The sequence below is a fragment of the Scophthalmus maximus genome, chromosome 15 (genome assembly GCF_022379125.1).
Source record: "Scophthalmus maximus strain ysfricsl-2021 chromosome 15, ASM2237912v1, whole genome shotgun sequence".
NCBI lineage: Eukaryota > Metazoa > Chordata > Actinopteri > Pleuronectiformes > Scophthalmidae > Scophthalmus > Scophthalmus maximus.
Window position 1 is genome coordinate 10,215,677 of NC_061529.1, and position 17,601 is coordinate 10,233,277.

The 17,601-nt window shown below is 43.3% G+C and overlaps 1 protein-coding gene and 1 long non-coding RNA gene across 2 annotated transcripts in view; both read left to right on the forward strand.

The window, feature by feature from the left end:
* LOC118286249 (doublecortin domain-containing protein 2) overlaps nucleotides 1–9,845 on the forward strand; it is a 159,374-nt gene extending 149,529 nt beyond the window's left edge. Inside the window, 1 exon segment of the mRNA XM_035610568.2 lies at nucleotides 9,384–9,845. Within this exon segment, the coding sequence (XP_035466461.2) occupies nucleotides 9,384–9,412 (29 nt within the window). The 3' untranslated portion in view covers nucleotides 9,413–9,845.
* A 2,879-nt stretch (nucleotides 9,846–12,724) lies between these two features.
* On the forward strand, nucleotides 12,725–15,730 carry LOC124851020. Its single transcript, XR_007032188.1, has 2 exons — nucleotides 12,725–13,347; nucleotides 15,494–15,730. It is a non-coding gene; the product is annotated as an uncharacterized LOC124851020 (long non-coding RNA).
* The last annotated feature ends 1,871 nt before the right edge of the window (nucleotides 15,731–17,601 follow it).

Consider the following 17,601-nt stretch of genomic DNA (forward strand, 5'->3'; position numbering starts at 1 on the left):
TGCAGCACCTCCTTACTGTTTACATACTTTACACCTGATACCAGTGCTCAAAACACAGAGTAAGAAGCCATCCACTATCCATTGTTACATGTCACATTCAGAACATATTGCATCAAATGTTAGTCTGTCATATAGAAGAGTAAGAAGTAAGAAGCTATTTTTTTGGTACATGCTGCAGCTTTCATGTAGACAGATAGTTCAAATTAACATGTACATTTCATAGGCATATATAGGTACATATGTTTCATACCTATAATCTCTACATTCTCTGGATAATCCACAATTGACGCAATAAATTATTACCCCATGCATGGTCATTTTTTAAACATTATATACAATATCAGAATCTTTTAGTTTGCCATGCACAGTTTCAAGCACCCACCAACACACACACACACACACACACTCTTCCTAACACATGTATACTTAATGTATTTTTATGTATAACTTTTCCAATTTCCCAAGACACTTAAATTCTGTGGGGCTCAGAGTCGGTGTGATGGCTCTGAGCACAGGATGCTATATGTTGGATGAGCCTAATTAACCATGAGAAAAAATACTCTCTCAGAGAGCTTCCGCATTATAAGTGAGGACAAAGGCAATGACATGATCTTAATCAAAATGACAAGAGCATTAAAAATGTAGCATTGCTCAACACGGGCAAAGATAAGAATCGATTTGGGCTGCTGATGATGGTTATCACCATTAATTATTGAATTAGTTCTCCATCATCATGTAAGTGCACTGCTGCATCCTTCAGGGAAGGGATAGGAACATGTTTCTCTCTGCTAATGTACTATTTGAGTTCTCCTCTACGGTTCTACATCTTGCCCTTGAGCTAAATTCACACTTACACGTCCAACATGTAAACATAACATACTCATTTTATCTTTATGACTTGGACTCACTGTCTGACTGTGTTGTTTTCCCTCTCCCCATTTGTCTTTATCTCTGTGCGAAATGTGCCGGTGGATTGGATGCTAGCAGTGTGATAGCACACAACTCCAGCTCTCTCCTGTAATAACTACAGGGTCCCGTGTGTCGTGAGCCTGTGATCCCATGATCCTGTGAGCCTGCGGCCCATCAGAAACACCATGTCCCTCTAGGTGCGTTAATCCGACAGGCAGGGCTTTTGCACTGAGGGGCTGAGGCATAGCTATCTCCCGCCTTGGCCTCCCAGGATGGCCCTGCTTAGGCAGAGGAGCTCCCCGCTGACCCCCAGGCTACAGGGGCTCTGAGATTAACAGCGCTCCCCATACTTTGTATCTGTCACAGGCCAGTGCTGTGGGGATGGATGGGCCTGGATTAGCACAGGGGAGACGAGAGCTATTCTACATTTCGCACACAGCTAAGAGGGGATTCAGGATTCTGGTCACTGCCAACCGGGACATGGGGAGTAGATGAGAGTTTTGGGAGATGTTGCATGCATGTGCAGGTGTGACTCTATTTTAAGATGTTTGAAGTAGAATTAAAGGGAAGATTACAAAGTTAATCCCATGGTTTGAGAGATCTGCTGAATGGACAATATCATAATTTACAATGAGGACATTTCCTGTCACGTGAAACCCAAGACGCAGGACATATGACGATAACTCCACTGCGTAAAAGCAGTGTTTTTATTTACCGTCACCAAAACGCCCATTCGCTCACTGTGAGTTTTACAGAGGTGTCCCTGCTGTATTCTCACATGGACACACCTGGACATTTATTCTGGAAATCTTATTAGTGGGGATGGCAGGATGAGTTTCGCAAAATTTCCTTTCAACGTTGCCTTACACCAGTTTTTTTATACATTGAAAATGTTTGGGTACATGTTCTCATTCCACGGGACACGATTGGAGTGAATTATCCCGCAGCAAACATAATATTAATCAGACACTCCATCATCCTAAACAATACAGAGGAGACACAAAGTATGAAGATGACTGTATAGTTCACATGAATAGTAACCCTGCAGGTTCCAGGTGTCATTGATAGCAGCGCATCATGAAGGCCCATTACCATATGTTTCAGCTATTGTCATTAGCCCGCTATTTGTCGGTCAAGGGACCCTGACACGGGGAGAAGGAGAGCTCATTTATCACAAACACACAACGGTGATCCAGGCACTCACAAAGAAACAATGCATCTCTGCATTAATATTCATTGCTTCATTGTGATTGCTGTTATCAACAATACTTTTTCCCCTGTTTCAGTTCAAGAACTCTTTCTTGCTCACGGCTTCCCCCTGTAAGTTGTCTGTTATTATCTATTTAGTATCATTCTTCTTCACTTTCTGTAATGATGTCAAGGTTAAACGCCTTAGTAATAGTGCTTACATTGCATATTCCCAGGCTCTCCCAGCCAAGGCGTTCACTTATTATTTAAAGGGCAGCATCTGAGCAAACATGCAAGAAAAATCGAATCTGTAGTGGTGTATATAATTAAGTGAGTCATAAATTACACTTTAAAGTTAAAACGCAGCCCTTGACATTTCAAGTTATTATCATGCAGGATGGGTATAACACTGTACTTTTAGGGGTAACCACCGAATTATGGTGGTACTTCTGATCCACGTACATCGTCACCCCTGCACCATGTTCTAGTCATATTTAGGCCGCATCCTCATTACTGTGTTGGTTTTGAAACGCGTCGCTGCTGCTGCGTTCATGAGCGCCTAAAATGAAGACGTTTGGAAACTCGCCCTGTTTTAGTTTGAAAACTACGGGACTGCATTGTAGTGTTGACGGGCAAAAACTGGGACGTTTGGAAACGATGGCCCAATCACTCGCATATCCTTCCATGATTGGTTCATATCAGTCACGACTCGACTACAAGCGATAAATTCCGAATTGTTGTAAACACATTCTTTAAGTACTGGTTCCACCTTGTCATTGGTCCAAGAGAATGAAATCCCTGCTCTTAACCTCATCAACATTTTCTCTTACTAAGAAACAAACTGCAAAGTAGACAATCTGCCCTCTGTTTACAATGGCAGCCTCAACCGTGTGTATGTGTGTTAATATAGTCGGCGATTAATGGTGACACAGAGCTAAAACACTTTTGTGGACGGAGGTTGTTTTCTTTTTTTAAAACGCCGTTTGAAAAAGTAGTATGTATGTGGCCTACGTTGGGGCGGCTGGCTGCAATATTTTTTGATGCAAATAATGCAAAAAAAGCTGTCAAAAAGCGGTACCGCATACCAAACCCTCATTGCATTCATTAAAATAGTCGAAAGTATTTGTCCAAGTCAGTGAGCAACTGTCACAAAGAGAGGGACGGGGAGATAGAACTACCTTTCAGGCCACTTGGCTCAGCCTCACTAACTGGCTTCTGACAGCCAGATTCATCAGTGGCTCATCTGTGCTGTTTACACTGTTTAATTGTTTGACAGTTCCTGTTTATGCTGTGTCACTTCCAATCCTCTCTGCCTCCATTAACCAGCGGAGCTTTCTTCGATAAATGAGCGGCGTTCGGCTTTTGCCGGTAACCGCACCGCTGGATGTGATCAGACAAAATGTGACTGTCCAGCTTCCTGCGGGCATCGCTCTCATGTCCGGGAAGTGAGACAGGGTCACTCAACACTTAAGGCACTATTTGAGCGCGTGCGTTTGTTTGAGTGTGCGTGTAGATTCATGTGTGAGTGAGTTCCCCTGCAGCCAGTAGGTTTTACCAGACATCTCAAAGTGGGAGGCCTGATCGAGGATCAGTTGAGCCTTTGAAGTCTGTTATAAACAAGATGGTTAAGGGGGCCTGCATGGGCAGTGATCCTGGATGGCTACTTTAAGAAGCTTGATATATACGGGTCATCGACTTAAGATGACTTATTAGCACACACACGCTGCAGGTAATGGAAGCGTAGTTATACAAGCTTGCACTTTCCATGCCACGACTATTCAACCTTCAACAACTTCTATATAACCAGGAACAGTGGGCTCAGGGGAGGGAAGGAGCGAGCGAGTCTGAGAGAGAGAGCAAAACAGACAGCCAGAGGGTGGAAAGAGAGTCGGTGGAGAGGGGCAGAGAGCGAGAGGGAGAGCGAGTACGCTCCTGCAAAAAAATGAAAGACAATGCAATCAATAAGATATATAAGATAACAAATAATGCCCTGGGTATCTCATTAATCTGAAACATAGGCTTATTATGCTGAGTGCAGGTTTATAAAGCTGGGTCACTTTGGCTCACTTTATTGAAATATCAGAGTTTAAAAGGTGTGAAGAGGTAAAACACTACTGAGACAAAAACGTGCCGAGGTTTTAGATGGCCTTTTATTTCAGCACATGCTTCATTCTGCTTCAGTGCTTGGGGCTCAAGCGCCCAATGTACATTTAAAACCCATTTTAACTTTTCAGAACAATACATGTGTGATGCAACAACAATTTGTTGTTCCACACCAGGTTGTGTGTGTGTGTTGTCCTGTTGCTGTGTGTTATTGTAGACACTGTGATGACATTGGACCCTCAGTCACTCTTCCCTTCATGCGTAAGGGGAAGAAAATGATAGCTTATCCCTCAATGCCCTTGAAGGCAAGGTGTCTCTGCATAGTATATCCATCACAATCAACGCCAGATCATTTATATTAAATGCCTTCCTTTGCTGTTTTTTTCTTTTTTAAAGCTACACCCCCGTAATGTGTCGTTTCCGAATGGAGGGTGAATTTAAACAGAGCAATAAACAGTGATCGTCGCACACAACTTGTCCTTCTAATTTACAGCCTGGAGCTGGGCACTGGGCTAAGGAGAGAGGAAGGTTGGGAGTCCAGATGCATAATGACCTACACATTTCCACCTGATTCCTATTCTCTAGGTCCCATGGCTTTCTGCCATAAAGGTGCATAAAATCCATTAGCAGGGACCACGGTTTACAAAGAGTAATATTGCAATTTCCATAAATGCAATGTCTGTTGGTCTTTCCATTAATCTTGATGACATTTTAGCGTGATAATGTATTTATATATATGTATACACATCGGCACATTTAATAGCGAATTAATAAAATGAACTGTTATTAGCATAAAGTATGGCTCGTAGTTGTGACTGGGATTGCAGTCCCTCGGTGGCTGGGTCAACACCGAGCTTAATCCTCATTTTAAATCGGCTAAGTATCCTGTCAACTTGCAAAAACTGTGGCCACAAAGCATTACAGCCTGCGTTTCTCCCTGATCGGAAATTGAGTTGTTGCTGTTTTGCTCTTACTCTGCGGTGGTTTATTATAGGATTTTTTTCTTTTTCAACTTTTCTTTATTTCTTCTTATCCAAATGTATCCCAATTCCTTGCAAGTGGGTATAAATAGCTCAAGGCATATGAGCAATCGTGAATCATCAAGATGACCACAGAGATTAGGTAAAAGTCCCATCTGAAAAAAAGGAGAAAATACTTAATGTGCTGAATGTGTAATCGACATTACAGAGCATTTCAGGACTTGGATTAAACACATCCCACAATTACCAAGCACATTCGGCATGTGAGCCTTCCAAAGCAGCTTAGTGACTACAAGCATGACATCACCTCGTAGGGTAATGCTGATTCACACACGTTCTATTGCAATTGTCTTTCTCCACAAATCACTAAATCTACACAAATGTCACCCTGTGCAGCGTGCCAAATGGCTTTCCCCTTCGCATTAGTCTAACTGCAGACTGAGAGAAATGTTACCTTCATCAGACACTGATCATTGAGTTCCACAACACTCCCCCCAAATCTATATGTGCATGTATATATATGCAACCTTTTCCATGTATTGGAAATTTCCCATCCCTGAATTTTCATATGACTAATGGCATATTGTTTTCTGACTTACAAAGACGGATATGGTGCAAGCAATGCCACTGCATAAATAGGTTGAGCTAGACGTGGTTCATTAATAAACTAACACTCCCATTTTTCTTTTTTTGCATGTGATAGGTTGCTGTTGCTTTCATCATGGGATTTGCTGCATGAACTGGTATATAGCAAGTGCTGTTATAGCTTCAGACTGCAGTGTAATTGATTGAGATCCAGGGCCTGTCGTTTCTGGATGGCAGCAGGCACAAGCTGTATGCAGAATAAAGCAAGGGCTGCTGGCTTTGACCCGGGGCCCTGGTAAATTGAAGCCCACCTATAAAAATTTCCATGGATGATTAATACAGGAATCATGTCAACTTATTAGGTCTCAATTCAGCAGCTAGTGGAGGTGTGTGACTATGCATGTTAAGAGCTCACCAAGATGGGACAGCCTGGAAAAGCTGGTGGAGTCTGGGGTAACATTGACTGTCTTATGCGTACGAACACATACACACACTTACAGACACACACAACACATAGAACCAATCTGAATCTGGCCCACCCTACCATACGATTTCACTGAGCAGTGAAATGCTTGAATGAAGATGGATAGGATTTCCAGGAATGTAATCCAAAGGAGGCTGCTGGTCATTGCCGGACCCCATCTCGGTTTCCGTGTATGCTGTCACTTACTCACCCAGCCAGCAAGTGGTCGACCTTAATGTGATGGGCTTTACGTGCCCTTGATTCCCCTACAAAGGGAAATTACCAGGGATGCTGAATATGAGCCAGACATTCACGATCATGTCTTGCAGATGTCCAAAGTCAAGGTCTCGGTCACTTTGGGCCCTTGCCTGTCCCTTCCCCAACTCGACTGATCAATAAGTCATAGAGCACAGACCAATCAAAGTGAAATACTCAGGACACACCTCCTAATAACATATTTGCAGCCATAAATGTAAAGATTAACGATAACAAATGACCAAGCCAGCCTTATGTATGCCCCGAACCTCTCTCAATGCATGAAATTTCAGGCTGGCCGCTGCCTGTCTTCAGGTTCATTACCTCCACATGGAGGTATGGGGGGTTTCAATCATACCACCCCAAAATATAACCCCCATCCAGCCCCTAAACAGCCTCACACACACACACACACACACACAGACAAATACACAAGTGGACTCACGCACCACCTTCTCTCATAATGAAAACATAGGTTAGGCACACATTAATCAATGCAGACACCAAGTTCTATGAAATCCAAATGGGACAAACATCCCCTGAGCATTCATTACAATTACGTGTCAGGCTACAGAAATGAAATAAAAAATAGAAGAAAAAATACATTAGTATATTGATTTTGATACTGCTCTTCATCAGCCCATAAGAAACGGGTTGGATGCTAATCCGTGCGTTCCCCTGCATTATAAAAAAAACCACTCATTGCGTGAGAGTTATTCTTACGAGAACATATAGAGGTAAAATAGGCCATTTAGTTTAGGTCCATAAATGCAAATTGTGACAAAGCGCAGATATAATGTGAATGTAGGTTACAACCAGATCGTAAATATTGACACTGTAAATTGTAATATGTGTTGAACTGGAACCTTGTAAAAGCAGGGGGTTGTGACCCCGATTGTAAAGGGAAAATAAGACCACAAAAGTGCAGATTCCCTCTCATAATAAACGCTTCAGGAGATCCCTTTGACATTTTAGAACAATTACCCATTTACCGACTTTGCCTTATTATTTTGAATTCAAAGATCTAGAAATGTACTTCAATCCTGATTTGCTTTCTTCCATATATTATCCCTTCCAAAGATATGATCTTGTCTTGACGGTTGCTGTAGGGCAGTGGTAAGTCATAGCACGACATGTAGATATTAGAAATGCACCAGTTTAAGGGTCTAAGCACAGAGCTGACCTTGGGGGGTGGGAGTTGGGGGGTTGTGTGACATGCAGAGGCTGTCAGTAATGCTGGCCTACAACTGAACAGCCTTTAACCAAATGAGAGGGATGGTCTGGATGGTTTTCACAGGCCTCTGTGGGCCTCGGGAGGCCAGGAGCTGGATGAAAGCATGCTATGATGTATCCACAGGCTTAGAGGGTTGTGAACATCTGGGGTCTGAAACTAGACCTCAGTCCATCCTGACTCATCTTGAGAGAAAACCATTGCACGTTTAAAACAGTATTTTTTGTGTGTGTGTGTGCGTGTGCGTGTACAACGTTGCTGTTGTGTTTGTGCACACAGAGAACACTGTGTAAAGGATTAACATTATACCTGCAGAACACATGTAGCGTGCATGCGGAACTTGTCAGTTGTTGCTTATCTTCAAGTATAGCCTTGAATTGAATGCAAATCTTGCTTTTTCTTGCACAACGCAGCTAATTCTGCTCCTTTGGCATCGTGAGAAAATACGGTCTCCTTCTCAGAAAAGAGATTCAGACCAATAAATAAACATCAGTCGAGACAGTTATCATTGCTGCCTGCAGCCACGATGAACCTACGTGAGAGACGGTACCAGTTGCCCTTTACAGTGTTGCAAATTACATGCAGAAGTGGCATGTCAGACATGTGTGACTGTTGGCCTATGAATACATAGGCAGTAATCAACATTGTTTAAAATGCTAATTTGCATATGCATGCATCATTAATTCTATGCAAATGAGGCAGTGGGGACTGCACTGGCGTGACTCTCCTTGTAACCCAATAGTATAGCTGTCAGAGGAAGGTTACAACGAGCGGCAAAGTCATTAGTTTGTAACAGTCTTTACATATAGTCAGTCAGTCTTCTTCTTGATGATGAATGAATAAGATTGATGAATAAACTTTTCAGGAAGCTCTATTATATGCCTTTTCTGTCAGAATGGTGCACATGCGTTGACTTGATACACAACATAACATTGTGCCTATGGAGAATGAACAATAACTATAAGGCTGTCTTTTCACATTTCTGCCATAAATGCAACAGCCTTTATGGAGGACCTGAGTTTATCCCTCAGTCCATGGAAAAAAAAGTCAATTATGCATGCACTGCTTAAGAAGCATAATACATAAATGATTATTTATTTTCCTCGCGTGTTCCAGAGTGTACACCCCGGGTCAACCTGATTTGCATTAGACTGTGATTTAAATACGGCACGATACAGTGGACATAGTGTCTTGCAAGATTATTTTGTCTCATTTATGTAGCCACAATCAGGAAAGAGTCTGTACAAGTATTTGTAAATGGACAAGTTAAGATACTTTCAATAAGAAACCTGTGATTTTACCAAAATAAAAACTTCTGATGCGACTACGTCCCTGTATGTTCCAGAGCAGGTTCAAGCGGAGGCCAAAATGTTCTCATATACTTCAGCAAAGCAACATAACAATGATACTCTGCATGTATAATGCAGGAGTACAAATGGAGCTGTTCTCATATAAAAAATGCGGCATGAATAATGTCTCATGAAAACTGCTCTCACACCTACTTCTCCACTAATCCCACGTCGCCTTTCTGCTCTGTAATGAACCAGTCTGGTGGGTGTGGCCTCGGCAAATGTGGATGAGAGTGACACCTTCTTGAGTTTGAGAAGTTGAAGAGGCATCTAGTAAGGCCCCTCTTCCCCCCTCACCTCCTTCTCCGTGTATCCCTTAGCTGATGCGGTGCTTCCGGAGGGGCCTTAGAAGACACATGATGACAGCCATGCTCAGAGGAAGATGGTAACAAGATGTGATGCATAACACATGAGAGAGGCTGGGGTGTCATTACAGAGGGATGAGCAGGCTTCATCAAGCACATCACAAATACATTTTAGATGACACCTCCACTTGTGATGCACTTACTTCAGAGAAAATAACATTTATTACCCTGTTATGTTTATTGGAAATATGCAGATGTATTAGACAGCTGCAGGGGACCTGGGGTTGTAGATGAATTACCGAATTCCCATTTGCTTTACATGAACTTTTTCTTTTACTCTAAGATACTCTTTCTTTGTTTCTATTTTTTTTTCTCCCCCGGAATACGGGATATTAGTATTCTGATGCTGATAGACTGTCCCTTTTCACTGCTGTGCTCAGAATAAATTTGAAATGCCTGACTGCCTGCAGCAGACTTTGTTTTGCTTCCAAAAAGCGGTTGTTATAGACTCAATAAACATCCAAGCCTCACATACCATTGAGAGAGCATCCAAAAAAACTGTCATGATTGCTTTGGAAAATAGCCTATAAGTTATGCAAATTTGCCATTTAGCAGAATGCTCCTCCCAGTGACATAAGGTTGTGGCCAAAACATCAAATCCTTGCAGACTCAGTGCGTGTCACTTTGTAGTTTTGAAGCTTGGTAGTTTTTTTTTCTTCTTGAATTTCTGGCAGACACTAAGGTTATTTTTTTTATATATATTTCCAGAAAGGCAATATAGTACCGATGATAAGGTACATTGTCTTAAAACACATTGTCTAAGTATTGGAAATTATTTGTCTGTTATTTCTACTACTCTTACACATTTGTATCATATTTAGACATGTCTGCCCAACCGAATGTCTACAATAGCATTTATTATTTATTTATATGGTGAGTTTAATAAAACCACACCGCCCTTTTCACTATTTTAATATCCCATCGATCTGTGCGTCTACAATTTCTCAAGCATTGCTTGAGAAGAGCCTATTTTTGTACTTCCTGTGCTCCAGCTCCAGTATTCCCATGCTGAAGTCTTCAGGGCGTCCCAGTACTCTACAGGGATGATGCAGGGAAAACGGGAGGAGAGGAGGAACAAAATCTGCTGAGCTATTAAAAGTTCTTATAGAGAGTGAGGGAAGAGATGGGATTGGGGGGGGGCTGGTTCCCCCTGCTCGCCTGTTAGCTAATAAAAATGCTTACATACAATGAGAGAAATACACAACAGCAATCAATATTTTATGTAACAGCTCAGGCTGCACCTGCAGTGGTGCAGGGGGAGAAGCCAGGGAGGAGGTGAAAAATAGATTGCATTAATCCGCTGCAGTGATTTACAACAATTATGTCATCCATCTGATAGACGGACAGAGAGGGAGAGAATGGGAAATAATTCTGGGTGTAAACCTCTATTTATGTGGTCATGTGTAAAAAAGCAACGTCACTCAGACCCCCAACCCCCCCCCCCCAAAAAAAAAGATTAGGAGGAGGGGTTTAGGGAGAGGGAGAGAGGTTGAAAAGTGCCACCTAATGTAAGTTCAGCAAACACTGTTTCAGCCTCTGCCCATGTCCCGGTGCTGGAGGTTGTGGTGCTCTACCACACTCCGCACCATGTCACCATCCACATTCTCCTTCCCTGCTCAATGTTCCATGACAACAAGGTGAGACGGACAGCAGAGGTTAGGCTGAACAGCTGCTTCCTGGGTTGGAAATTCCAGGCATTGAGGGCCATCTGTCTATATGTTCACTGATGTATATGGGAGCCATCTATCAGGCTGCTAGCCCTGCAGCTGCTGGAGCCGTCACAGCCCAGTCTGCCACCCGCCCGCCCGCCTGCCTGCCTGCCTGCCTGCTTGCGTGGCTGGCTGGCTTCTCCCAGCCTCAACACCAATACAATGAGAGCTCCTTCTTCACTTTGTGTCACACAGACTGGGCTGATTTGATTAAGTCCTGGGCTCTCATTATGTTAGGTAGGGGTGTAGAATTTCAATGATAATCCATAATGCATGACCGGGGGTTTTGTTGCCATGGTGACATAAATTCAAGGTTACCAGCTCAGACGCATAATTGGGTGCGCATTGAGCGCTGAAGAGGTGCTGTTAAAATTCCCCTCATGAAAGTGGAGCATCAATCATGCTGTCGCAGATTGCAAAGTACTCATAATCAGATGAAATGCTTGGCGGGGAGAAAACGTCACAACAGGACAGGGCTTCCTACACTTTGAAAACTTATCTAACATTTCAGGGGGAAAAAACTGTAAGACAACTTAATACATTTTTATTGTTGTTTTCTCTCACTCTTTTTTTTTTCTTGCTTTAGAACCTTCTTTTTGGCTTTTTTTGGTACAGTAAGTTGGTTTCAGTTCATTTGGCTCTTATCTTGCTCTTCCAGGCAGGAATATACCCCCAGTCTGTACAGCTCCCCCCAAATGATGGAAATCAATTCTCACAAGAGATCAGGACCCCTTTGACAAGCGGAGCCTGCAGCTTGAGGCTCATCAGACCCATTTGAACTGCAGACAAAAGCAAAAGATTTCTGCCCCTTGTGCCATCTCCTGAAATCCCATTGAAAATCTGCTCATGCCTTCTCCAATCTGCACCACAGTTCTTTTATTGATGCGCGTTTTTTTGGGGAGGGGGATCGACAAGGGGATGTGCTCGCTTGGAGGCGTGTGCGGGACGGGAATGGTGTTGGTCCCCTGGATAAAACCTTCTCTTTTTTCCCCCTCTCCCTCCTCCCCTTTTACTTCTCTACTTCTGGCATCACTAACAAGAAAAGAAAAAAATATAAAGAACGGATGATTAGCTTGAAGCTACTTGTTAGTTGGGGAATTTTCTTTTTTAACACGTGAAAACATTGTCAGAAATAGAACAAATAGCATGACGTTTTTTTGGATTCTATTTTTTTTAGGTCACGTTGAGTAGAACTCAGTGCGAACATGGCTGCCTACCATGTCTGCCTGTAAAACGTCAGGTTGAACTTTTTCAATCACATGAGCTCTATCCTGAAATACCCCCCGTCCATCAATACAGGACCACTATAATTCTCCTATGGTTAATAATCATAAATCCAATGAGATTCATAAACCATTAAGATGGTGCTTATTATCTCTTACACTAGGTAGTTCAGATATTCATAGCCTGGAGGTATGCGCCTTCAAACCAATAATCTTCTCCATCCATGCAATATTTCCCTCTTTTTATCACATGAATTATGCTTTGTGTCATAATTTACCAGAACATTTCTCATCACAAGAGTCACACGCTGTACTGAATTCATTTTCACTGCTTGTACCCCCACGCCGCCGTGCACCACCTCAACCCTATTCCAGAGCCACCCTCCGTCACTGATAGGCAGAGTTACAAGGTCAGACATCACTTGCTGAATGCAGTTTACAGGGTGCGGTGGGAATCATGCTGCCGGAGAAGGAAAGTGCAAGAAGCGCCTATCTTCGGGTTGGGTACATGAAAAATTGATGCAGTTTACTTTAACTCAAGTGAAAGTCTACTCTTTTCGAAAGGAGGAAACAAACGCATGAGGGAGTTTCAGCAGTGCTCAAGCATCAAATTAAGGCCCTACAAGAAGACATCCGTGTATGCCAGTCAAGGCTCACCTTCAAAGGCCCCTGAGTACTGCTATAGAAGCCATTTTGTTTGAGACTACAAAGGAAAACAGGTTTATAAGAGGAAGACTTTAAAAAAAAAAGTAGAGAGACAGACATTCCTTTTCAAGTCCAATTTTCCCTTGCTACTGTATATTGCCACATATCATTCCGACGAGCGCGCTGCTTTAAAGCTACTCAACAGGGTTCCCGCCGAAGATCCGGATCAAGTTTTTAATGAGCCCCGTCATTCTTGCGCTGCTGTCACAGGTGTGAATCTGCTGATGCCGGAGCTCTGCGGGGCTTAACACGGGCCTTACCCAGTCAATTAAGGAGTATAAGGTATTCACACAGAAGAAGCACTGTAACTATGAGCTGTGTACTGTAGCTTTGTTTTCCCACTGTCACTCTCTCCCGTGCCTCTCACCCAAGGAAATGAACTCAAGTTTTGATCAGACACATACAACTTTCATTCCTTTGCTTGTCAGCGCCAAGAGTTTAAAGGCACATTTCACTCGGTTCCCAGCTGTTGCCTCACATCTGAAACCTTATCATAACTTTAAATTTGATCTTTTTACAAGTTAGTCGTTGCGATTTGTTGAGGGGTTTTTTTAGCAGTCCAGGGATCCCTCCTCTGCATGTGTGTGATCTATGTGTCTATGAGCAAGACTGAGATATAGAGACGGTGTGTGTGTGTGTGTGTGAGAGAGAGAGAGAGAGAGAGAGAGGAAGGAAGCCTGTAATTCCCTGTCCTCCACATGAACCCTTGATACTGTCCCATATGTTATATTCACCCATTTCACTTGTCAAAGGGCTGATATGTGGCTTGTATGGAGAGCAAACATGTGCTCCAAATGTGTGTCAGTAATGCTACGTATTGACCTGACCCCAACGTATATTTATGTGCATGTGTAGTACCATGCCGTTCCATGTTTTATTCTGAATATAAGCAATATGTAACTAGACTGACACTGCTGAGTGGACTCCTGGCTACCCAACCAGAAACAAAATAATCCAATAGAAGAGCAGTTGTGGAATTAGAAGCAATGGAGGAAGGAAGCAGAAGGAGAGAAAAGGGAGAGAAGGGAGGGTGAACAGAGGGAATGTATTGGTCAAGCACTCAGTGTCAACAAAGCGGTGTAAAGACATGTCACTCTTGGTCACTGCGCTCACTGCTCGGCGACTGGGCAGGAATGTGCTGGTCATTCACACCCCAGAATAGGCTGTGCTCCTTTGCCCCTTCCTCCCTGTGCACCACCATTGTATCAGCGAGAACATTGTTCAGGAGATTCCTTTGTCCCTTTAGATTTTTGGAGGTCCCTTTTCAGGACATCCACGGAGACCCCCTGTGCAGTCAGGCCATAGCTGCTCCTCAAACAGCTGTCTGGGATCAAGCTGAAGTCACTCTAAGCTGGCTCCCATTTGAGCGAATGCATTACAGATGTTTATCCTTCATAATTAGACTGCTGGCTCGCTCGCTCGCTCGCTCGCTGCAGGGACGGTGATAATGCAGACTTCTATCTGGCCAACATGGTGCAGTTATGTATTTCCGTATTGGGGTCTCAAACCAAGCTGACCCTGGTAAAGATTTCTCTGTTCAGCCCCTTTCCAATGTGATTGAATTCAGTCCCAGCTTAAGGCCCATAATAAGCCCTTCCCAATGCTCCAGCGAGCAGCTCTCCAATGCACAAACTGTGGCCTCCCCCCATTGTGATGTTTACAAGGTCAAGGTTGCAGGGTCAGTGTTTCTGGCTTAGTTAAATTGGCATGCTCTTTTTTTGGTAATGGATTACTGACTTGGTGATGGCTTGATGCTTAGTGTCACTTTTATCAAGGGCAGGAGAATAATGTGGGGACAAGCTAAGGATTTGGGACCAAATGCAGACAATTGAAGCATCTCAATAGATATCGAACACACGGCGCTGGGGATTTGCATAACCTGGTCGGAGGCAGATAGGATATAAAAACACTCTCTTGGACCTGACAGTCTGAAGGATCATTTGAGTGATTTATGCAGGAAATTGTATTTGCGAAGCAAGGGAGATAATTTAATAAAGCAAGGCCTGGCCTAGTCTTCAAGAACAGGGGGCTCTTTGCTGAAAAATGATACAGCCTCCTGTCTGAGGGGATGGCAGATAACGAAGGCCAATATTTACTGTGGATTTGTGCTCCTTCTATTTCCTGACTTAGTCTCACTATTATCTTGCCTAGTTTCCTGAAATGAGCAAACATATTATATGCATACATATAAATGTTTAATATATGCAAATGTAACCTGTTTCATTTCCTTTATGCAAATGTTGTATCATTATTATTAACAAAAATGACGAGAATATCAGTGAATCACAAGGCAGCGTTAACTTCATTGGTGAATAATCGCACTATTACAGAGAGGAGAGAGAGCACCAAGAATCCAGATAAGTTTGTGTTTGTTAGCCTCATAACATCAATCCTTTACAGATAATTTGGTCTTTTATTTGTCCTTTAGAAACGCAGCGGCAAAGGGACGTGTCTTCCAAACACGCGCCCAGTAACAAGACAACAGTCACATCATGGAAGATGAGGAGAATTAAGGATGCTGACCTCTGCTCGTGTTTGCAGCATGAAAATGAATCAAATGGATTGAGCCTGTACTGCAGTCCTCTAAGTAGAGTGCTTGGAGACCTTGCCTTTATTGCATGTAAACAAGTGTGAAGAGCCCTATAAATATATGTCCTCACTCCAATAACTGATATATTTTCACTAAGTACACTGCTTCACCTCATTAGTGTGCAGCTGAGCTGTGGCCTTGCCCTTGTGTCTCTGCATGCGTCCGTACATATAGGGCCCTTCCTGATATTGTAAGTATGGAGAGAGAGTGAGCTGGCCCCAGTTAATGTTGCATGTCAGTGGAGTAAGGGTCTCCCTTTCTCTCCTTCTGCAGTAGGTCTGTTAATGTTTAGAGTCAGGAGGCCCAGGGGACTCTAAATCCCTCGGACACAAAGAGCCTCTGTGTACTGGCGAGGTCACATCTGCCCAATGACTCTGTGTGCATATAGGGAGCACTCTATAGGCCATCAGAGGGGCCTGCTGCAACTGCCCCACTTCCATAATACTACTCTGTGTGCACCGCACTGGCCAATGGGCTTGATAGAGCTTGACATTTCACCACACGCACGTTAAACTTGCTGTCATGTCATCTCACTTTTTTCGGGATGCTGGGAGAAATGTAGCGTCGTTAAGCCGAGCACCCGAAGAGCATACGGGTAGTGAAGCGCAGGGGTGAAAATTTATATTTCTCTGTTTTGGTCATAATGTTGCTTTGATACGACTGACAATAAAGGATGCCACCATTACAATGTCATCGCTGGCATTAAAGAGTGTCCGCGGACGATTATCTTAATGAAAGGAATTTCATTTCAACCCACCACTCTGGTCTTATCACTCCCTGAAAGGTATTCCACCTTATTTAAATCTGACACGCAGCATCATAACAAGGAGAATGGTGCACATTTGGTTTGACATTACGCCTTTAAATAACAGATGTTGGTGGCTCACATTTGCGAGTCCTTTCTTTAATGAAGGTTCTTAAAGGTGAAATGAAAGCTGCAGTAACGCTTGATTCAATGTCATTTTTTATTAAGATAAAAAAACAACACACACACACACACACACACTCACTCACTCACTCACCAGAAGGACTAGTTCTTGTTTCCTCACCCAGCGCAGCAATATTAACACACGTTTGAAGTGATTAGCATTGTTATTGACATGGTAAACAGTGATTAAAAATATATGGCTCTAAATGGGCCCCAGCCTTGCCAATCAGATAGTGTGCAGGCTAGTCACTGGTGCAATAAATCATTAGGTCTGGCCGGTGGAAACCACGGCTATCCACTGAATCTAGGCCTGACTCGATATGGAGATATCAATGAAAGCCTTTGTTTTGCCCACCGCAGCAAATTAGACACGCCACTGTGCTCAGTTAATGTACACACTGCAATCTTCCCTGACCTATACGGGCTGAATTTAGCACTTGGGATTTCTCATAAAGCAGAAGTTTCATTCCAGTTGGCTACACAGAGTGAATGTGGCCCAGATGATAGGATGGCTGGAAAGGCCATCCGCTGGAATGAATATAATCTGTTAAATGAGACAGCAGTGTTGTCACACAGCTAATGAAACCACACAGTCCGAGTTCAGCACACTTGGAGCGAGCTAACCAGCTGGAAACATTGCTCAAAAAATGTACAAAAGAAAAACTTCCAGTCCAGTTGACCTGTGACCTTGTTTATATTGCGCAGGATAAAACTCTGCTGGACGGCCAGTGGTCAGTAAAACGCACTCTGCCTGGCCTGTGCACACTGAGAGCAGTGGCACTCTGGGGACAGAGTGGAGGGGACCTTTTAGGAGTCGACAATGACAGGGGAGGTTGGATGGGGTCAGCGTGGTTTGATACCATCCTTTTGAGGCCGTAATTGCTCATAGAGAGGCTATAGGGGCCTTCTGTGCATCTACTGTGAAAGGACTGAGCCGGGGAAGGTAATTTATGACTGGCAGGGTGAGGTTACAGGGGGAGCGTCCCCTAAGAAGAGAGGTATGCATGCCTGGCCCCTC